The sequence below is a fragment of the Ahaetulla prasina genome, chromosome 1 (assembly GCF_028640845.1).
Source record: "Ahaetulla prasina isolate Xishuangbanna chromosome 1, ASM2864084v1, whole genome shotgun sequence".
In the NCBI taxonomy this organism is placed as follows: Eukaryota; Metazoa; Chordata; class Lepidosauria; order Squamata; family Colubridae; genus Ahaetulla; species Ahaetulla prasina.
In genome coordinates this window covers 24,623,179-24,646,015 of record NC_080539.1, presented here as the reverse complement: position 1 = coordinate 24,646,015, position 22,837 = coordinate 24,623,179, and the positions used below count along the sequence as shown (strand labels likewise).

At 42.9% G+C, this 22,837-nt stretch overlaps 1 protein-coding gene across 1 annotated transcript; it reads right to left on the bottom strand.

Moving 5' to 3' along the window:
• Positions 1-2,942: 2,942 nt before the first annotated feature.
• Positions 2,943-22,773, bottom strand: RAD51D (RAD51 paralog D). The gene is made up of 11 exons (XM_058161784.1): positions 22,654-22,773; positions 21,475-21,566; positions 19,992-20,053; positions 18,119-18,237; positions 16,065-16,146; positions 12,912-13,046; positions 9,818-9,913; positions 8,671-8,761; positions 5,774-5,844; positions 4,594-4,752; positions 2,943-3,630 (listed from the first exon to the last, which is right to left on the bottom strand). Exons 2-11 carry the CDS (start codon positions 21,551-21,553, stop codon positions 3,523-3,525), a joined length of 1,002 nt encoding a protein of 333 aa, XP_058017767.1. The 5' UTR covers positions 21,554-21,566; positions 22,654-22,773; the 3' UTR covers positions 2,943-3,522.
• Between the last annotated feature and the right edge of the window lie 64 nt (positions 22,774-22,837).

Here is a 22,837-nt window from a genome sequence, read left to right as displayed (position 1 = left end):
GCTAGAGATTCCTCAAAGTTCCAATTTATTAGAAGAGCCATGTTGGCACATCTGGGAAAACCCAAATCTGAAAGCTTCCAGGTCTTCCCCACCCAGTTGAAAGTTCAAGACCCTGCCCCAGCACCCACATGTCCATCACGTGGTCCAATCAGTCACTGTCCCAAAAGAAGATTCCTCCCAGTGAGACCCCTCCAGGTGCCGGGGTAAGATGACCTTGACTCTCTGAGAAAGAATGCTATTTTGACTAAAAATCTCAATGCTCCATACAATCCCCCCTCCCAGTTTCTCATAGTAGAATATATGCCAGGCTTGAGGCCCACTGTAAAAAATGGCTTCTAAGCCTGACAGAGTCAATGGGGGAAGCCAGATTTGCTTAACAACATGATTCACTTAAGAATTGTAGTGATTCTCTTAATAACCAGGGCAAACAGGTCAGAAAATGAGGCACAACTCACTTAACTGCCTTCCTTATCGACAAATTGTCTCAATTGTGGTCATAAATTGAGGACTACCTGTATTATTTTTAACTTTAATATTTTACCCTTTTTAAACTATTTTTCTTCTACCTCTAAAATTAAAAACTCAAAGAGTTTTAGAGTCAATAAAATCTCTTCCATTCTGTACTCAGTGCAATGTGCTTATCTAATCTTCAGCTTGTGGTTGAGCCAGCTTTCCACAATTCCAAGGACAAATCAAATTGCTTCCTTCACTCCTTGTTAAGAGTTCTGTAGAAATAACTTTTTGAAAGGAACTCCCACGTACTGAATTTCATTCTGCATCTTGGAAGAATATTCTTTTACTGTTTCAGCCCAGTGAATGAAGAATATGAAGAACTTCAGCTTCTTCATTGCTGGGAAGAGGTACTTCCTCAATCTTCTTTGGGTCTTTAAAATAAAATTTAAACTCCTTCCCTTTGCATAGAATCCTCTTCCTTAACATTCTGTTTAAATTATCTTTCTATTTGATGAGAACAGAAAAATGTGGGTTAGAAAGCATCACCACCAGATGAATTTGTAACTGGCTGAACAACGACACTCAGCGTTGGGTCCTCAATGGAACTGCATCCACATGGAGGGAAGTATGCAATGGGGTACCCCAAGGCTCTGTCTTAGACTCAGTACTCTTCAACATCTTCATCAATGATTTGGACAAGGGGATAGATGGGGAACTCATCAAATTTGCAGACAATACCAAGCTAGCAGGAATAGCCAACACTCCGGAAGATAGGCTTAAGATACAGAAGGATCTTGACAGACTTGAACATTGGACGCTATCTAACAAAATGAAATTCAATGGTGAAAAAAGTAAGGTTTCACATTTAGGCAAGAAAAACAAAATGCACAGGTACAGTATATGTGGTACCTCGCTCAATAGTAGTAACTGTGAGAAGGATCCTGGAGTCCTAGTGGACAATCACTTAAATATAGCCAGCAGTGTGCAGCAGCTGCCAAAAAAGCCAACACAGTTCTAGGCTGCATAAACAGAGGGATAGAATCAAGATCACGTAAAGTGTTAATACCACTTTATAATGCCTTGGTAAGGCCACATTTGGAATACTGCATCCAGTTTTGATTAGCACAATGTAAAAAAGTTGTAGAGACTCTAGAAAGAGTGCAGAGAAGAGCAACAAAGATGGTTAGGGGACTGGAGGCTAAAACATATAAAGAATAGATGCTGGAGTTGGGTATGTCTAGTTTAATGAAAAGAAGGACTAGGATTAACACGATAGCAGTGTTCCAATACCTCAGGGATTGCCACAGAGAGGAGGGGGTCAATCCAGGGGTGAAATCTACTTACCTTCCCTACTGGTTCAGAAGTGAGTGCGAGCATTGCCGTAACTCAGCTCCAGTGCACATGAGGGTAGGTACTCTGTTGGAGCACCTACCCTCTGGAACGAACTTCCCCCTGGTTTGCGTCAATTACCTGACCTTCGGACCTTTCGCCGTGAATTGAAAACGCACTTGTTTATCCAAGCGGGACTGGCTTAATTTTTAAACTTTTTGAATTTTAATAATTTTAATTGGGGTATTTTTATGAATTTTATGGGTCAAATTTGACAGTTTTAAATTTTCGGCCATTTATTGAATATGTTATTTTAACTTTTGTCTTAATTTGTATATTGTACTGTTTTATTCTGGCTGTACACCGCCCTGAGTCCTTCGGGAGAAGGGCAGTATAAAAATCTAAATAATAAATAAATAAATAAATAAATTTTGGGGCCTTCTGGAAGTCAGGAAATGGGCTGTTACTGGCCTCCGGAGGGTGGGAAAGGCCGTTTTCATCCTTCCCAGGCTCCAAGAAAGCCTCTGGAGGCTGGGGAGGGTGAAAAACGGGCCTACTGGGCCCACTGTGCCATTGCGTGGCAAAAGCAGGAGAAACGCAGGGGGTGGGTCGCGCGCGCATGCATGGGGGAGGGGGGGCAAAGTGCAGGGGGACATTGAATTATGGGTGTGGGCATGCATGTGCACAACCCTCCCATGCCCACCCCCTGCTTTTGGCATGCAACAGTAAAAAGGTTAGCCATCACTGTTCTATTCTATTTCAAGATATTTAGAAAGATAAACTGGTTATATATTAATATAGCTAGATGGACGGAAGAACAAAGAACTGAGCACGACATTCTCTTCAGTGGCTAGCCCCTATGTGTGATTAATATTTTTATATGAAAATCATTCCACTGTATAAACCAAGAATAAGATGTCCTGCACAACAAACCTGCACAATCCCTTGCCATGGGCCATGTGCATTAGGGCCAATACCAACTGAAGTCTCAAATATCTAAAAGGCATGACATTCATCACTGATACAGCTTTTAGTAGTAGAGTTCTGGTTCATCAAATAACCTGTTACAGGGGTCTCCAACCTTGGCAACTTTAAGACTTGTGGACTTCAACTCCCAGAGTTCCAATTTTGGGAGTTGAAGTCCACAAATCTTAAAGTTACCAAGGTTGGAGACCCCTGACCTATTATACAAAGCATCTACAAGAGCCCTCATTTGATATATATTTCTACCTTTGTGATGGCTTATAGAATGACAAGCTTGCTTGATTTGTTAAGCAAAATCAATACAGTGCCTACGTTTCCCCTCCATTTCACATAGCAAAAATCAGGATGTCAATACAGTGTAGCAATACAGGGAACGACATGGAGGCTCCTTTGGATAAACAACTCCATTCGATATCCCTTTAGTAATGACAAACTCTACGTTTATCTACAAAAATTGCAGTTGCTGAAAAGTGACCTCCTGACTTTAGTCAATCCAATGCACATTTCCACAGTTAACCGACACAATATGATGTCCCAGCCAAAGAAACCGTGTCCTCCAAAAGTTTTTGACTTCAGATCATCTCCGATCGTAGACTGTGTTCTTTCGGGATTCTAGGAGCTGAAATCCAATAAATCAGGGAGGCAGATTCTGTTAGGAAAAGGCCGATACTGGTTTTTATTCCCCATTCCTCTAAAAACCGGAGTCTTCTTTCCATTTCCAGGCCTTCTGCAATGTTCAGGAAACCCAGTGGTAAATCAGGAAGACAAACCCATGCCGTCATCTGGTCCTTCTCCTGATGTGACTGGACTTTCTTTTTTCACCTCCCAGTTCCTCAGGTCTAATTCTGCCTGAACTCCAAAAGGCTGTCAAAGAGAAGAACAGTGTAAGAATCCCAATATCAAGGACAGGCAGGATATGTTTTCTCCTCAGAACCCAAAATCACAAATTAGCTGTAGATTTTTAAGCAAAGTCAAAGACCCTGACAAATTGCAGTTGTTCCTATCTTTTTATCTGTGCTTCTTTCTTAATACAGTTCTTAACACAGTCCCATTTCTTGATCGAACTAATAATTAGCCTTCCCCGGTGTTGCATTTCTAGAGAGTCTTAAGTACCAGCTCCCATCAACTCCAGCCTATAGCAGCAACTGACAAATGTTATCACATTCAGATAAAAACAGTGATGCTGCCATGTCTACTCCTGCATAAGAGGGCACCCACATAAGTCTCCCTAGCCCTTCTGCACCTCTAAACCTCTACCATCCTTAATTTTGGTGCCTTCAAGAACTATTGATTACAATATTCATTATGCTCAACAAGCATGTAAGTTTGAGATTGAGGGGAATTGTTGTCAGTAAATGTGATGGCTAAGAATCATGCAGTTCATTATATTTGGTTGAGCTGAATTACTGTAGTCATTCAGAGGTGCCAGATTTAGGGAAAGCTATTTTCCTGGGGATGGGGGACTTGAATGACATTTAATATGAATGATGTTTAATATGAAAGCTATTATGAATGAGCCCAGACCTCCTACTTAAAAATTTCCATCTTACTTCTTAATTATTAGGTTACATTGCTGATAAATGATTGGCTATACTGGCAAGGAATTCTGAGAGATGTATTTCCAACACAATTGAACATCACAAAGTTGGAGAAGTTTGATATATGGAGCCCACAGTGTAGACCTAGGGGTCTCCAACCTTGGCAACTTTAAGACTTGTGGACTTCAACTCCCAGAATTCTAGGACTTGAAGTCCACAAGTCTTAAAGTTGCCAACTTTAGACTGGTTGGAGACCCCTGGTGTAGACAACTCTTACATGTCCTCTCACCTGTCGAGAAGATTTCATCAAAGATGCGACTCGACCTGCTTTCTCAGAATTGACTTTTTTCTTTTCCAGCAGCAGCCGAGTGTTAGGTATGTAACTCCACGAGCGACCTAGTGCTGGTTTAAAACCACCACCAGCATCTCTGGTCACATGATTTGTCAACTAAAAGATAACCGATAGTTTTAGCATCGCTACAGTCATTAGCCGAGTACCACCCGTATTCTAAAAGGTTTGTGAGACCCATTTGAAAAAAAACAGGCTTAGAAGAAAAGGTACTGTATTTTTTGGAGTATAAGATGCATTTTAATTTTTGGGGAGGAAAATAAGAAAAAAAAAAATCTGGCTCTGCCTACCAGCATCCATCGGTATTCATCTGGCTAGCGTCCTTGCAGCAAATAGCAAACAGCCAGGTCAGCTTCAAGCACATTATTGCAGCCTGATTCAGCACAAGCAGCTGATTGATGGGTGGATTGGCCTCCCGGAATACCTCCAATCAACTCTTCCAGGCTGCAGGGATTGGAACAGACCATCGCCGCTGCCGCCAATCCCCGCTGCCTGGAACTGCCCGAAAACGCGATGCAGAGGCCAAAAATAGGGTGTGCAGAGGCCAAAAACGCGATGCGCAGAAGCCAAAAGCGCAATGCGCAGAGGCGACGATCGGCGGTGATGTGCTCTGGCAATCCCCGCAGCCTTGAACGGGTCTGAAACGGAGCGTTCGGAGGCTGAAAACGCGAGGCACAGGCCAAAAATGAGGGGCATGGAGGCAGCAATGGTCTGTGACAATCCCCACAGCCTGGAACAGGTCTAAAACGTGATGCGCAGAAGCCGAAAATGGCCAGAGGGTGGGGGCTGGCGGGTGGGCCAAATATTCGCACCCAAATTTTCACCCTCTTTTGGAGAGGGGGGGAATGCGTCTTATACTCCGAAAAGTACAGTAATGCCGGAGGCTGATGCTTTGTTTTACAGACTCCAGGTGACAGCCCCATTTTTGTTTAGATTAAACTTTAAATAAAACTTTTTTTTAGAATAAAATTTATTCTTCTTTTAGAATAAAAAGCAAGGAAGTGGCAGCAGACCTAACGTATTAGCTGACCTAGCTCACACTAGAAGAGCAAAACTATAGCACTTATGTACACATAAAGTAAAAAGCAAGCATAAGTAAAAGCTTACTCCACATACTTACCAATATGGCAATCCCAAATTCTTTGGCAAGGCTTTTCATCTCCCTCGCCAAATGCATCATGAGGGCCATACCTATGAAGGGAGAAGGAGAGATCACCGCACTTAAAGCTGTACAATTCTCTTTATTCATTGCATTTCCCGTAGACTCTGGGGGTTGCCAGAGTCAAAATATACACCTATCTAGCAGAAGGGAAAGAAGAAAAACTTTCTGTATCACATCCTGTTGTGTCTTGCCCGCTCTCACTGCAGCCGGGGCCTTCTTATCTGCTTCCGAATGCCAAGGAATGTCCTAGTATGCCTCCCGGCCCCAGCCCTGGCTCCATGCCCAGACAGGCTGAGGAGGAGGAAGCACCTCCCGGCCCCAGCCCTGGCTCCATGCCCAGACAGGCTGAGGAGGAGGAAGTACCTCCCGGCCCCAGCCCTGGCTCCATGCCCAGGCAAACGGAGCAACTGGACCCCTCACCCTCCCCCACAGCATGTGAGCCTGAGGGAGGTCAATTACCAACAGCTGCCGACTGGAGTGACCCTCGCTTCAGAAGAATTGATAGGCGGCGGCGTCAGAAGGAAGGGAGGGGCAGGCCTGGATAAGTGCTGAGTCATGGAGCCACACCCCATGGCCTATATAAAGGATCTGCTTTCTGGCAGTCTCTGAGTCAGGCAAAGTCGAACATATCTTGCTGAAGTCACTTTCTGGTCTCCTGCCTGCCTTGAGGACTTTGCTAGGACTTTGGCAGAGCTGCAGAGGCACGCCTGATTCGGATTTCCCTGACCCGGCCGTCAGCTGAGGAGTGGGACACGACACATCCATGCTGGAGAAGCCTTTCAAAGTTGTACGAGCTAGGAACACTTAGCTATCTAATTAAAAAGGTCCTTGCTCTTTTATTACTTCAGGGGGGAAAAAATCAGTTGTTTAATCACCTGGAAGAAGTGTGAACCTAAGAATGCTTATTTAGAATACAGTTGTGACACAACACCCCTTCAAGGCACCAAATAGGGAAATAATACCTTAGAGTGGGATGGATATTGTCAGGGTTCCAAGAAACACCCCCAACGAAATAAAGCTCTGAGGCTTGAGGTTCCTCAAAGTTCCAATTTATTAGAGATGTCATGTTGGCACAGCTGGGAAAACCCGAAACTGAAAGCTTACAGGTTTTCCACACCCAGTTGACAGTTCACAACCCTGTCCCACACCCACAAGTTCACACATTGTCCAATCAACTCTTCACACTCAATTGGATACAATTTTCAGGCAGTCTCCATCAGACGCAGGATGTCCTTGAATACGGAATGTTGTTATGACTAACTTTCTACCGCTCCAACAACAACCCCCCCTCAACTTCCCCAGCTAAAATATGTGGCAGTTAAGCAAAAAGAAAATTGCCTTCCAAAACTGACAGACATTTTCTGGCCTTTCTTTGGACTTTCTTTTTTTCCATAATCTGAAGGACATCATTTGATAGAGGGACCATCTGTTAATAAATGCATCTCTTGAGTTCTTGTAAGCTTCTGCTTGAGTTCAACAATGGAAGTATTTTGTCACCTTGTTTTGGGGGTGGATAGCACATTTGGGAACCAAGTTATCACTTTACATGACAACATGTTTTATTTTTTGGGAACAGCACGGTTAACAAACATGGCAACTATATTAATGCAGGTTTAGGATTTAGTTGGTTGTGTAAACCTTATGTCCTGAGAATCAAATATATAACAAAGAGAGTCAATTTGGTCTAATGATTAAGGCAGCAGCCGAGCAACCAGGAGACTGTGAGTTCTAGTCCTGCCTGAGTCATGAAAGCCAGTTGAGTGACCTCTCTCAGCCCAACCCACTTCACAGGCTTGTTGTGGGGAAAATAGGAAAAGGAGAGTGTGTTGGATATGCTCACCACCTTAATTTATTTATAAAAATAACAAAAGATGGAATATAAATAAATAAGCAAGTTGATCGCTAGCATGAATGAAAGGGCTACGGTCATTCTATGATAGTTTTCACTAAGCAAGAGCTGGACATGTAACCAAGTTTTCTGGTTCATCTCTTGTAATTCCCAGCCACAGGGACTGAAAGATGTGGAAGCTGTCACATCTACCCTAAGAAGAAAAATGGAATGGTGAAGACTAAAATATTATGTCTATTTACAACTATTCATATGCCATAAGAAATCTTTTCTAAAGGAAATCAATCCCATTCTTTGGAAGAACAGATATTGAAGCTGAAGTTCAAATACTTTGGCCATCAAATGAGAAGAGAAGAGTCGTTGGAAAAGACTCTGATCTTGGGAAAGACTGAAGGCAAAAGGAGAAGGGGGCAGCACAGGATAAGATGGTTAGATAGCGTCATCAATGCAATGAACATGTATTTGAGCAGACTCTAGGGGAGCCATTAAGTACAGGAGCGGGCCTGGTGTGCTATGGTCCATGGGGTTGTAAAGAGTTGGGCATGACTTAGCGACTGAACAACAACAAACAACAACAAGGAACCTTAAGTATTACAGTGTGGTGTTTTGTGATCTTTGGGTACTATACTTTTATGCTCAACTACTACTTCATACATATGAAACTTTATTGCTACAGAACTTTGAACATGCAGAAAATAGGTTGCCACACTGAATGTGATCAGTTAACCTTTGTGATCTTACTTCTCTTAGCCCTGCTAATCCCTCTATTGTCTTCCATGTTATATTTTTAACTCTTTAAGCCAGGGTGTCCGACTTTGGCAACTTTAAGACTTGTGGACTTCAAGACCCGGAAGGGAATTCTGGGAGTTGAAGTTCATAGGTCTTAAAGTTGCCAAGGTTGGACACCACTGCTGGACCATGTAGGATACGATTCTGTAAAACAACAGGACCATTAATGAAGCATATTAAGGAACATTCTCGGTGATAATAGATGTACGTAACTGACCATCGGGCTGCCGAAGTCCCAAGAAAGGGCAAATTACAGCAGAAATGGAATCCACAATAAGTAGTTTCACTGGTCCAGAGGTGCTGAGTATCTTTAAAAAAAGCAATAATAAAAATAAAGGGCAAATGAAATAAAATTACAAATACAAATCAGAAATTACAAAAAGCCAATGGATACCTTTCCTTGGAATAGGGGAGTAGATGAAGAAGATGAAGCTTCCAAAAACTCAACTTTGCTCATAGTTTAAAGCCAAGGGTTCACATGTCCTATATGTTATCTATGCCTAAATTCTGCACCAGGAAATATTAGTCTTAGATCATCTGAATAGGCTGGGAGTTTGCCTATTTTAATTATAGTTGAGTAGATCTGTAATCATAATTCCCTTCAGGAATTCGGGAGAGCAGAATAAGCTAAATGGAATGGTGAGGTTCTGGTAGGGATTCACCATAATGGGTTAGGAAAGGAAAGGAGAAAGTGGAGTTGGAAACTGAAACTTGATTAATTTTAAATCTGATTTTGGCCCTATCATTTTTGGTGTACAAACCCCCAACATACCACTCAAAAGCCAGGGGTGAAATACTTCCAGTTCGGACCAGATCGGCTGATCCGGTAGTGATGGTGGCGAATGGTTTGGAGAACCGGTAGCAAAAATCCCTCCACCCCCTCCACCCATGCCCACCTAATGCCCGATTGCCCGCTTCTCCACTTGCCACTTCTTTTAAAAAATGATTTTAAAAGGTAAAAAAAGAGGCTCTGACAATCACAGCTGAGCTGCCTGATCATCAGAGCCTTTTTTTTCACTTTTAAAAGCATTTTTTACAACCTATTTGGCTGAATAGGTTGTAAAAAAAATGCTTTTAAAAGTGAAAAAAAGATTGCGCGTCACAGCTGATCACCCCATCCCCCCACGCGCTGCTCTACTTACCCCATACCGTGCACTGTGCATGCCTTGCATTTGGTGCATGGTGCGCACTGCGCACACAGAGTACATATGCAGCCAGCAAACCAGTAGTAAAACCGGTTTAGATTTCACCACTGAGGCTGGCCCTTGATCTAAAAAAACGTAACCCATCCTGCCCTCCTCACCCTTCTGGCATTCATGTATTCTGATAAGCGCACAAACAAGCACTGGCCAGTAAGCACCCACCTGCTGAGCCACATAACCACGGACTTCCTGGAGCACATCAAGCATTTTGTAGGCATCGAATGTACGAAAAACCTGGATTCTTCGCAATGCTTCAGCCTACAGGGAAATGGGGTAAGGAACAAGGTAAAGTAACACATCCTGGATGCCCCTGTCAAGTCTGCATGCTCATTAGGATGAGGGTCAAAAAAATCAAGAGGGTAGCCACAATCATGTGACCTAAGCCTCACACACCCCCCGCTCTATCTTGGAGCCAACAGCAGCAAATTAGATCGTTGCGTTTGGTGTTCAGGGTTTATCTCAGAATATTGTTTTTAAACGAACTAATTTGAGGAGCCATTTTGGTCTAGTGATTAAGGTATCAGCCTAGAACAGGGGTGTCAAACTCAAGGCCCAGGGGCGGATCTGGCCCGTGGGGTACTCTAGTACCACCCTAAAATCAGCTAAGGACTGGCCCTCCCACGCTACATTTTTGGCTGCGACGGTCTCCTGCCACCTCCTAGTCTCAGTTTTTGGCTGCAATGACCTCCCGCTGCCCTCTGCCAGTGAAAATAGAGCTCCATTTTCTCTGGCAGAGGGCAGCAGGAGGCTGTCACGGCTGAAAACAGAGCTTAGGAGCCCATTTTCGCTGGCAGAGCGGCCAGGTCACCACAGACGCTCCCGACACGAGTGACATCAAGCTGGCCATACCCATCCTGGCCACACCCACCCTGCCGCCTAGGTCAAACAAAACCCTGATGCGGCCCTCAATGAAATCGAATTTGACACTCCTGGCCTAGAAGGAGTTCTAATCCTGCTTTAGGCACGAAAGCTGGCTGGGTGACTTTGGGTCAGTGATTCTTTCTCAATCCAACCCACTTCACAGAACCCACTTCACAGGGTTGTTGTTGTTGTTGTTGTGGGGAAAATTGGAAGAGAAAGAAGTAATAGATATGTTCACTATCTTGAGTTATTTATTAAAAAATTAATAAAGGTGAGCTAAAACAAATAAATAAATCATTCAATTCGATGTTAAATTATAGCATGTATTTTCTTACTAATTTTCCTACCCCTTGTATTTTCTAATATCCTCCTGGAGACGTTCAGAGGCTCAACACTCTTCAGTAGAAGATCCATCTTAACGCTATCCATTTATTTAAAGTTGCTTTTGAGAACTCAAAATCAAATACCTATCAAGTACCTAGTATCAGTAAATGTTTAGGTTAGACTTGCCCATCTAAAACTCTATTGGGATTAAAAACTAAAAAAAAAAACCAGCGTGGTTTAGGGATGGGGAAGGACTTTGAAGCCTATGGGCTAATTTATTAACCTATGACTTTCCTCTCCAATATTCTAAACTGACTGGAGTACAATTCTTATAATCCTCACCAATTCAATACATTTTTGTTGGATGGAATTGCGGTTCAAAGCATTCGGAGAGCACTAGAATTGCCTTACACAATGTAAGCCGCCCTGAGTCTTTGGAGTAGGGCGGGATATAAATTCAAATAAAATAAAAAATAAAAAAAATCGTGGCAGAGATGAAATTCAAACTCAGAACTGTAGTGTTTGCTTCACAACATAGTCCTTTAAACATCATGCCATTCCGACACTCAGCATTTCAGTGCCGGCAGAAGGAGGCTTCCAAAGCACTGTGAGATAAGCTCCGTTCTGGTAATAGTTTGAAAGACTCCTGCACCAAATCATATGATTTTTTTGAGATCAAAGCTTCCGAATGAACACAAGGATGGTGCTTGTTTGCAGAATGGCACAAGGCAGCCTCAATAGGAAAGCCATACCGTGCATAGCAGGGGTGTCAAACTCAATTTTATTGAGGACTGCATCAGGGTTGTGTTTGACATTGGGGGGGGCAGGGAGGGCATGGCTCGACATCACTCGTGTCGGGGTGCATGTGGCAGCCCGAGCACTCTGCCAGTGAAAACGGGCTCCTGAGTGTTGTGACCTAGGCCCAAATAGTTATTACCAGACACAATCAGTCCTAAACAAACATATTTTATTAGAACAGCTGAGAATTACTTCTTTCTCAGCTTAGTCCAAAACAAAATCCTTCAGAAAAAGTCCTTCGGCCTTATCACAAACCTTTGTCTTCTTTGGCACCCTGCCAAGGGCTTTTCTTGGCAAGAACCCCACAAAGTTCAAAAACAGGAGATGCTAACCGGAAACAATTGTAACAATGTTGGTTTCCTACAAAGAACCCAAGAGCCATTGCTGTTCTTTTAAGCCTTATAGGAAGGGCCAATCATCTCCTGGCCTTACTCCCGAGTTGTCCTTTTCACTTTAGCTGCTCTTGCTTTCTGGCAGCTCTTCGCATGCATGCACTAGAAACAGGATCCCTCTGACTCTCTGCTGTCTACCTCTGGAGGCTCCTGAGTCCGTGCATTGCTCCCAGATGGCCCTGGACCCATCTCTGCCTCCGACACAGAGCCCTTGTCTGGGCCTTCCCAACTCCAGGATTGGCCCATTGTCCTCCCCAGCCTCCTCACTGTCTGACTCTGCTGCCAGCTCCACAGGCTGCTGGTGGACCACAACACCGAGCTGTTTTCGGCTGCAATGGCCTCCTGCAACCCTGCCAGCAAAAACGGAACTTGGGAGGGCCACCTGCGTCCTTCCCAAGCTCCATTTTCACTGGCAGAACAATTCTTTGCTGTTTCCAGGGCAGCCCCATGGGCCAGATCTAAGCACCCTGTGGGCCAGATTCAGTCCCCAGGCCTTGATTTTGACACCGCTGGTGTATAGCCTGGGCAGACCTATCAGTAGCTGCAAATTATCCACAAAGGTAAGTGGGGTGCTTTGTGCATGCTGGTGGGCCCTGTAACTGGTCCTAGGCCTGGTGGCATGGGGAACAGGCAGAGGCCTCTGGGCTTCAGCAACTTTTCTGTGCACAGGTAGGACAAATGAGGGGCTAAGATGGGGGAGAGATGGTGTACCCCTATGGTTGTAACTGTGGATGGGCTTCTAAGAATTCAAATCGAAATCCACTGCAGCAATCAGCAGAATTAGCCTGCAGTACTGCATTCTAACTACTGCGCCACCACACCCACTTAGATACCCTTCTGGGTACCAACACCCCCCAACGAGTACTTCCTCTTCAGCTGACCTGCTCTTCCTCATCCTCTGTTAAGCAGTTCAGTAGCTCCAGTAGACGGGCACCGGTGAAGCCCCCAGTCGAGTCAATGTACAGGACAGTCTGCTTGAGATTATAGGATACATTTGCAGCGACAATGAGGCACAGCTAGAGACACAATAAGAGGCAGAGCTTAAGATTCGTGTGATTTCTGAAATTAGGATGCACAAAAACAGCCTTTCATAGCCTACCTTCCAAAAGTTTGGAAAAAAACCAGCAAATCACAAAGTGGGACTTCCAACTCCCAAGATTTGTCACAGATCTTGAATTTGGGTAACATAAAATACTAGTCATTTTGGAGTTCAGATAGCATGATAAACCACAAAGTTAGAATACAGAGTTGCATACAAATGGAAGCAAAATGAGACTGCATCCAAGCACATTATCCAATATATTTCGCTGAATGAGTCATGCAAAAATTCCCCTGGGGTGGGCATCTACTTAGAAAATACCTACTTCCTCCAAATTCTCAAGCAGAAAGAAAGTTTTTCTAAGGCAATGCTTGCTAGTACACAGACATGCATCATTAAGTAAAGACATAATAGGGTGTTTTTTTTGCTGCATGCAGTACACAGCAAAGAAAAATTGTTTTCTTCATAAGCAATTTGATTTCTTAAAAGGAAAACCATTGTTCTCCTCCTTACAAGTAAAACCACACAGTTAATTTTTTACTACACTTGGACTAATACTTTGACAGGCTGCTAAGAGTCAAGGAAAAACAACTTTGGGTTGGAAGTTACTCACACCCCACACAACTGCACAAGGATAGGAAAAAGTTCCACTACACACACACATACACACCAAAAAAGAAAAAGCAATCATGTGCTTTTCCCTTCCTGAATATATCCCACTGTAGCCAGTTACTATAGGAACAACATAATGTGGTTTGTTTTGGTTTAGGTTTATGATGATATAGAAACCCATAAAACCATGGATTGCTTAGCATGATATGTGAGCAAAGTCTAATTTTAAAAGGCAACCACCTGGCTTTGCTGCTTTCCTCTCTTTCTTTCCCATTCTTTTCTGTTCTATCTTCCCCCTTCATATCTGATGTCTAAAAGACTATTGCTTGACATAGTGTAAGCCGCCCTGAGTCTTCGGAGAAGGGCGGGATATAAATGCAAATAAAATAAAAATAAAATAAATAAATAAATAAAAATTCACTGGGAAATCAAATCCAACATATCTACAGACAGCAGGTCAGGGATAGCTGATATTATAAGCCCAGAGGTAGAGACTGTGTCCCTTGTGATAAAACTCAAAATCTACTCCAAGAGACCTTGAGACTAAAAAAACCAAAACAAAACAAACCTAAACAGGTGTTCTAATGCATTTATATAGAAAAAGAAAACAAGTCGCTATGGTTTTGGGAACTGTGCCCAAAGATGCCTGCCAAATTAAGGATTTTGCTATTTTTAATCAAGGTTCTGTTTATCAAAGATTTTACTATAAGGCCCTGCTTCCACAGTCAGAAGGCTCCAGAAAACAGACAAGTTTTAAAGAGGGAGGAATGGATTGTTACAATAAATTTGTGTTTGTGGGCAAGCTCAGTTTGGGAATGTACCAAGGTGAGTGTGCAATGACCCACAAATGCCTACATCTACACCCAACACATCGAAGCTTTTTGCCATATGCAGAAAAACTTGGCTAAATAATCAGGCAGAGGGAAATTATTTGATCTATTATGTCTCAGGAGGGAGAAACTAGTCAGGCACAATCAGAAACCATTAAAATATACAAAGTTCCTTCTTTAGCTGACTTCCAATGCAGCATATTCTTCAATTTGATAGAGGATTTGCTGCCTTCAAGTGCAGTAGAGAAAATTCCCCCAATACTAGTCATAAAAATGCCACTGGAAGTCTGATCAATTTCCCGACAAGGAAAAGGAAGGTATTATCTTATCCTGAGGCTCAAAATGCCATACAAGTCAATCTTCTGGCAACCCCATCTCTGCTGCGAGAAAAGCTGGATTTCAGCCCCTTAAAGAATAGGACACATTGGCTCAAATCCTGCCCTCCCACTTTCATGTAAGGTAAACCAATATCCCTTGTCAAAACTCCTACAGGGAGAGCCTAACACAGTGACGCTAATCTTTTCGGCACCAAATGCCCAAAATGTGCACGCACACGCACCCATAATGCAATGTGTGTGACACTCCCCCATGCACGCAAGCCGCCGCACATGCACGCGGGACCCCCATGTGCGCCCCGCCCCCGTGCATGCACAAGCAACCGCCTGCGCCCTGCCCCACGCGTGCATGCGCAAGCCCACGCGACCGCCTGCACATGTACCAGTGACCCCTCGCATGCACCCCAGCCCGTGCCTGCAACCGCCTCGGCATGCATGTGTGATTCCCAGAGTGCACCCCATCCCTCCCTGCGTTATGTGTGTGTGACCCTCCCTTACCCCCCCAGCCCCCGTGCATGCACGTGTGACCACCCCATGGCCTTCCCAACCCACGTGCATACGCGCACGTCTCCCACATGCACCCTACCCTCTGCGCATGCACATCAGAGACCCAAAAACAGCTGCCCGGCAGGCGCGCGCGCATGCATGGCAGAGCTAAGCTGGGGCGACGGCTCACGTGCCCACAGAGAGGGCTCTGCAAGCCACCTGTGGCACGCTTGCCATAGTTTTGCCATCATGGGCCTAACACATCTTTGACAACTTGTATCAATGTTGGATCCATCTCCCATATAACCTTGCTTGTTGCAATGTACAAGCTCTCCACAGATATACATACCTGTGTTGGAAAAAGCATTTTGCTACCATAAAGCAAAACAAACATCAAAACCAGAAAAGTTATTTCATGTAGGGTCTTTGAAAAGGAAAATCCACCAAAGTTGACAGTGGTTGAGTGAAACACAATTTTCTTCATGATTTTAGTATACATTTTGCATGTTTATAAGATTGTACTCTACTTCAGAGGTCTCCAGCCTTGGCTACTTTAAGCCTGGCGCGCTTCAGCTCCCAGAATTCCCCAGCCAGCAAAGCAAAGCAAGCTGGGGGGTTCTAGGAGTTGAAGTCCACCAGGCTTAAAGTTGCCAAGGTTGGAGACCCCTGTTCTACCTAAAGTCCAATGAGAAGGTAACAGACAACTAACCAAATAGGTCAAGAACAGCCAACCTGGGTTTTTCCAGCACTGGGTGCGCCAACAAGTTCTGTCACTTCCCCCGTGTATATACCCGAGTCGAGAAGTTTGTCCAAGCTATAACAACAAAAGCAGGGGGGGAGGAAGAAATGACAATTTCAGGACATGTATGTCCCAGTTTTCATCTTGCATTTTTTCCCTCTCAATGTCTTCTCTCCTCAAGGACAAAAGAACAGTCAGAGTGGAGTCTCTATTTAGGCTCAGGAATTCAACTTTTTGCTTGCCCAAAATAAAGAGAGGGCAAAGCAAACCAAAGAGTGATTACACTGTCAGTTTCATCCCTGGCAAGTCACCGTTTTCACAGCAGCTCACCTGCCCACCAACCTTGCTCAATCCAGAAGCCTTCAAACATTTCAGGCTACAGCTCTTGTCATGCCCGACGACTATGGCTGTCCAGACTATTCATTATAGGCCAATCTTTCTACAAGCAATTGGGAAGGGGAAGGCTGTCCTCTGCCATATTAAGAGGGAGGAAAAATGAACTTACAGCAAACTGAATGGATGGTTGATCTGGATAGAGAACTGATCTGTAACAGGCAAGATACTGTTTAATGTACTTGGATCCATATTCAAAGATTCCTCAACCACAGAGAATTAATTTGAGCAATTTAAGGTTAGCCGTTATCTCTCAGTTCACTTCCGTCACCTGTTGTTATATGGCTATTTATTTATTCATTAGATTTATAACCTGCCTTTCCTAGATCCACCTTGAATTTCTGGAGGAAAGGTGAGATATGCATCTAATAGAAAAACCAAGTATTGCCAGTTAAAGCTCATGCTTATATTCATGGGATTGTTAATTCTCATTTTCTGCTCAATAAATTGAGCTCCTGGGTCTAATTAAATGGGTTAAATTCGACATGCCCAGAGACTCAGGTGGCATATAAATTTAATAAACTATTTTTTTTGAACACCCGTTATTGAATATATAGCTGTAAAACAGTAAATGATTACTTTTATTTTATTTAATTACTTTTATTCTTGCACTTCCTTTAAAAGAGCCGTGGTAGTGCAGTAGTTAGAATGCAAGCTCATCCTGCCAATTGTCAGAATTTGGTTCTCACAGGCTCAAGGTCAGTCAAATGAGGACCCAGATTGTTGGGGGCAATATGCTGACTCTGTAAAGAACTTAGAAGGAGCTGTAAAAGCACTCTGAAGCTGTATAGAAGTCTAAATGCTATTGTTATTAAATTTCTATTTATTTATTAAACTTCTATATCACCTATCTTGCCAAGGCATTTCTAGGCAGCTTACTCATTCATTAAAAATACCATATAAAACATTAAAAGAATAAAGATCACATATTTCAGTTACAATTCAATACATTTTCATTCATCTTTTATTAATATAAGTCAGGATTCTCCAACCTTGGCAACTTTAAGCCTGGCAACTTTAAATAAAGCTGGCTGGGGAATTCTGGGAGTTGAAGTCCTCCAGGCTTAAAGTTGCCAAGGTTGCAGACCCCTGGTATAAGTGGTCCCTTTTCCTTCCTTTTGTTCTCACAATACACTATGAGAAAGAAGCCTAAGGAACGTGGCCCCGTGTCTCAGCTCATTCCTATTCCCCTCCTCAGTTAACAGAAGTGCTATCGTAACAGTTGACACTGTGATTGAGATGGCATGAACTGCTTATCCAGAGTCAGCTGAATCCCGGCTAATTCCATTAGCCTAACGGAAGCCATACCGAAGGTGTACAGACCTTCTGGGGCCCATACACAGACTGAGCCACAAGTTAATGAACTACATTTGAACCTAGTATGATTTGTAAGCAACGGAGTGAAGTAAAACCATGGTTTAGTTAACTGTAGTTAAATGGATGGGAACAGTACAGCCATTAGCTATATTCTTCTTTAAAAAAAAAAAAAAAAGCAATGGAAAACTGCTCTTGTACACAGCTCTTTAAGGATGTGGAACAATGCACCCCCCTGCATCTCTGTGGTGTAACCCTTATGTAGGTGAGCTTAAAAATTAATGGAGCAGATCTAGGTTCCCCTCAATATAACACAGTGTTCTGATTAATCACCCCTTGCCTTTCAATTCCAGTGGACAAGATGGCCGTGGTGTGCTTCAACTCTTCATAGAGATCTGCCCCATTGATTGGGAAGGAGGAAAACTGTGCCAGCAACACACGTCGTACCGCAACTAAGGTCTGTAAAAAAAGGTTATCAATCCTTTACCATCTTGCAGCTTAAGCATTAACAACAAGGGACAAAACAACCAGCGGCTGGAGCAGTGTTTGTCAACCGTGGCAACTTCCTAATGTATGGTATCCAGAATTCTCCAGCCAGCATGGCCATTATTGAAAATTCTGGGAGTTGAAGTCCATCTGAAAGTCAAGCTCCTTACCTCCTAATTAAAGTAAACATTTAAAATATTTATTCCCCCCCCCCCCCGTTTACTCTAGATAAAACAGGCCTCAGGCCTACAAACTGAAACAGCAAACAAGTCAGCATTGTACTGCTCAACAGCCAGCTGATACTGAAAGAAAGAAAAAATTAGGGGAGCCAAGAACAGAAATTAGGGGGCAATTTAGGGGATGAGGGAAGAAGGGAGGAAGTGAGTCAAAGGGTGACAGACACTACCAGGCCATGGCCTATTTGCAACTGGGCCACGTGAGAGGTAGGCCAGTGCATATGCATGTGTGTGCAGCTTAACTCTCTCGAGTGGATGGCCGGTGCACATGCATACAGCTTGACTCGCGTGAGTGGCGGACTGCCGTACATACACATGTACCCCAGCCCGCTTTCCCTCTCCTCCCCAGCCAGGCTGCCAAGCCACAAAGGTTGGGGACTGTTAAACTATAGTATAATGAAGAAGAGGGGGGGAAATCAGCACTATGCGTTTAAAATTATACAGAAGGGGGAAAGAAGAACAGGAAAAAGTAATTTCTGATTAGCCTAGAAGCATTAGCTACAAACTGTAATGACACCAAAAGACAGTACATGGACTGTCGTGTCTCACTCCTCCGCTGACGGCCGGGTCAGGGAAATCCGAATCAGGCGTGCCTCTGCAGCTCTGCCAAAGTCCTAGCAAAGTCCTCAAGGCAGGCAGGAGACCAGAAAGTGACTTCAGCAAGATATGTTTAGACTTTGCCTGACTCAGAGAATGCCAGAAAGCAGATCCTTTATATAGGCCATGGGGTGTGGCTCCATGACTCAGCACTTATCCAGGCCTGCCCTTCCCTTCCTTCTGTTGCCTCCGTCTATCAAGTCTTCTGACGCGAGGGTCACTCCAGTCTACAGCTGTTGGCAATTGACCTCCCTCAGGCTCACATGCTGTGGAGGAGGGGGAGGGGTCTAGTTGCTCCGTTTGCCTGGGCATGGAGCCAGAGCTGGGGGCTGGAGGTACTTCCTCCTCTTCAGCCTGTCTGGGCATGGAGCCAGGGCTGGGGCCGGGAGGCATACTAGGACATTCCTCCGTGTTCAGAAGCAGATAAGAAGGCCCCGGCTGTGGTGAGATCGGACGAGACACAACATGGACAGTGATATTTATCACTGTCCACACTTGCTGATTGTATCATCATTGGCCTCCTTAAACCTCCTCATGAAGTTTAGGTCTGAGATAGTTGGTTATAAGATGGACAGCTGTACAGTATAAACATTATAGTTTTTATAAACCCACGTTACTTTTTTGAGTGTCTAACATGTTCACGGCCCTAAAGATGGACACCCCTTAAATACCAACTCATAGATCACTCTATATAAAACCAATCACAGAAATTATTTCAAGAGTTTTCTCAATTTTTTTTCAAGTTCTACAAAACAAATATTTCTCCAATCACAATGAAATCTCAGGGGATATTTATTTGTTTCTTGTTTTATTAGGACTTGATTAGTCAGAACTAAGTAACATTTTGTGTGGTGAAATATATAATAATCATCTCTAGAGACTCCTTTTACTGGCCTTGTATGATAAGGAATTCTTCTGGGCAATGTCCTCCAGATCCGATGAGACAAGATCAGCCACTACAAAACATTTGGGAAGATAGAGAAAAGGAGATGAAAAATAGGAAAAAGAATCAGCTGTAATGTAATTTTAATAAAAGGTTTTATATAAGCTTTAAAAACTTCAGAAACATAAAAATAGGGAAAAAATAAGTAAATATGAAATAATGAAAGAAAATGTAAGCAATAAAAGAAGCGACTTCTGATCTTCTTTACAAAAGTTAGAAACATAGTAACTCAATCTTCAACTTCCCAAATTATATATTGTAGTTTCCTTCTTCCTTTTTCAATGCTTTTGAATCAATAAATCCCCAATTTATTTTTATCTATTTTTAGCAAAAAAATCCACAAAGCGTTTGCAGTCTTTTATTTTCATCCCTCCTGTTGTACCCTAGACAGGAGACATGACAAAATAAACTAATTCTACTTTATTATAAGGCTACATTAACAGAATGATACTGTATACTGCACGAGTCAAAAAGAGGGCTGTGAAAATATTTACAGACCCCTCACATCCTGGACATAAACTGTTTCAACTCCTACCCTCAAAACGACACTATAGAGCACTGTACACCAGAACAACTAGACACAAGAACAGTTTCTTCCCAAACGCCATCACTCTGCTAAACAAATAATTCCCTCAACACTGTCAAACTATTTACTAAATCTGCACTACTATTAATCTTCTTATCTTCTCATTGTTCCCATCACCCATCTCCTTCCACTTATGACTGTATGACTGTAGCTTTGTTGCTTGTATCCTTAAGATTTATATTGATATTGTCTTCTGCTTGCTTATTTGTACTCTAGGACTATCATTAAGTGTTGTACCTTAGAATTCTTGATGAACATATCTTTTCTTTTATGTATACTGAGAGCATATGCACCAAGACAAATTCCTTGTGTGTCCAATCACACTTGGCCAATAAAAATTCTATGATGCAAATTTGAAGGCACAAACATCCAGCCTCCACTTTTAATTACTTGATTCATTAAAGCAGGTCTTTCCTAAGTTCCCCCCCCCGACTTTGTAACAACTGTGGGTTCCTGCCTCTCATCTGGTTGTTTCCTAGGCCAGGGGTCTCCAACTTTGGCAAGTTTAAGACTTGTGGACTTCAACTCCCAGAATTCCTCAGCCAGCAAAGCTGAAGTCCACAAGTCTTAAAGTTGCCAAGGTTGGAGACCCCTAGCCTAGGCTGCATCTCCTCTCTTTCCCCAAAGTCATCCACACTTTCCATTTATAAAAATCATTTTGTTCTCTCCTTGATCAACCTATCCCATCACCGCTCTGAGTCCTTAACCTCACCCTGATCATTCTTCCAACCACATTACACTTGCTAGCTACACAAAAAATTACATTTGGAAGAGATCACTGGTTTCTCTGAAGGATCTGCTCAGCTCACTATAGCCAATGCAACCCCTAAATTGTGGGAATCAGCTACCTGTTTTGATGCCATTGGCTTTTAGCACCTGCACCATTTCATCCGAGAGGCCAGGACACAGTCCCACACGAAGGATCATCCCTGGAATGAGCCTAGATAGAAAAGGCAGACAGTTGGACCATTTCCAACATGTTAGTGAGATCTGCTAGTATATTTCACCTATGTCCCCAGAATCACATCCCTTGTCTTGTAGGAATGCTTTGATACACACAACACAGAAACAGTATTTTACCCAACGATGCATTACTGTATAAAACTGCATGCAAACATCTAAAGAAGTGAATTAAAGTTGGAAGAGGATGTCCAAAGATGCTCGGAAATTATTTGCATTCCACAGCTTGTAGCGCTTATGAGAAACAAAACTATTATGCATTATTAATTGGATTGGTATGTCTAGATCTATTTACTATATGTTCAGTTTCTGATTAAGAAAACATTATGGAAGCCTGCTTTGACCTATAATTCTTTCTTGACATGACCAACTAACTATAGTAAGTATTAAGTTCGATGAGAACATGAAGGATCAAGATGAATATGTTATCAAAAAGTGAGAATAATTGTTCAGTTTCTTATTGGTGAGGGGAATCTTATAGTAAATTAAACATGAGATATACTTTTAAATATGAATTTTATGCTTCCAATTAATAAAGCCTCTTAATAAAAAAAAACTAACACATAAATCTTAAGATGTATTTAGATTCACAAAATGGACCTGTCTTAACTAAAAGAGATGAGGTTTGCTCAGCTTGTTGTTGGAACCCAGTCATTTCCTTAGCAAAAGATGCTAACCAGACTGTCACATTAAAGCAGAACTGGCTTGGTTAAGATCATTTATATTACCTGCTTATGTTTTCCGGTTCTCGCTTCCTTAATTCCTTTGAACCACTTGCTAGCGGTCTGCAAACTTGGCTCTTTTAAGATTTGTGGACTTCAACTTCCAGAGTTCTCCAGCCAGCAAAGCTGGCTGAGGAACTCTGGGAGTTGAAGTCCACAAGTCTTAAAAAAGCCAAGTTTGCAGACTCCTGTGCTAGCACAATTGCAGCATCGCATAGAAACAGCATGAAACATTTAATGGTAGCTAACTGATCCCCATCACCACCACCACAATTACCACTTTTTGGAAAAGCTGCATGAAAGAGAAAAAGCACGCAGCAACATTAAGTCAAAGGAAATATTTACCTGACTTGACTTCAGATGCAAATAAGCCCCAGCCCTTTTTTTCTCCCCGCAGCTTCCAACTCACTTATAAATCCTTCACTTTCCCCGCCGTTTTCTTTATTTTGATTCCTTCCTAGAGCGATCACTGCTCCACCTCCTGTTTAGCTCCACCTACTGGCTGGACCCTGAACTTTTGCTTCCAATT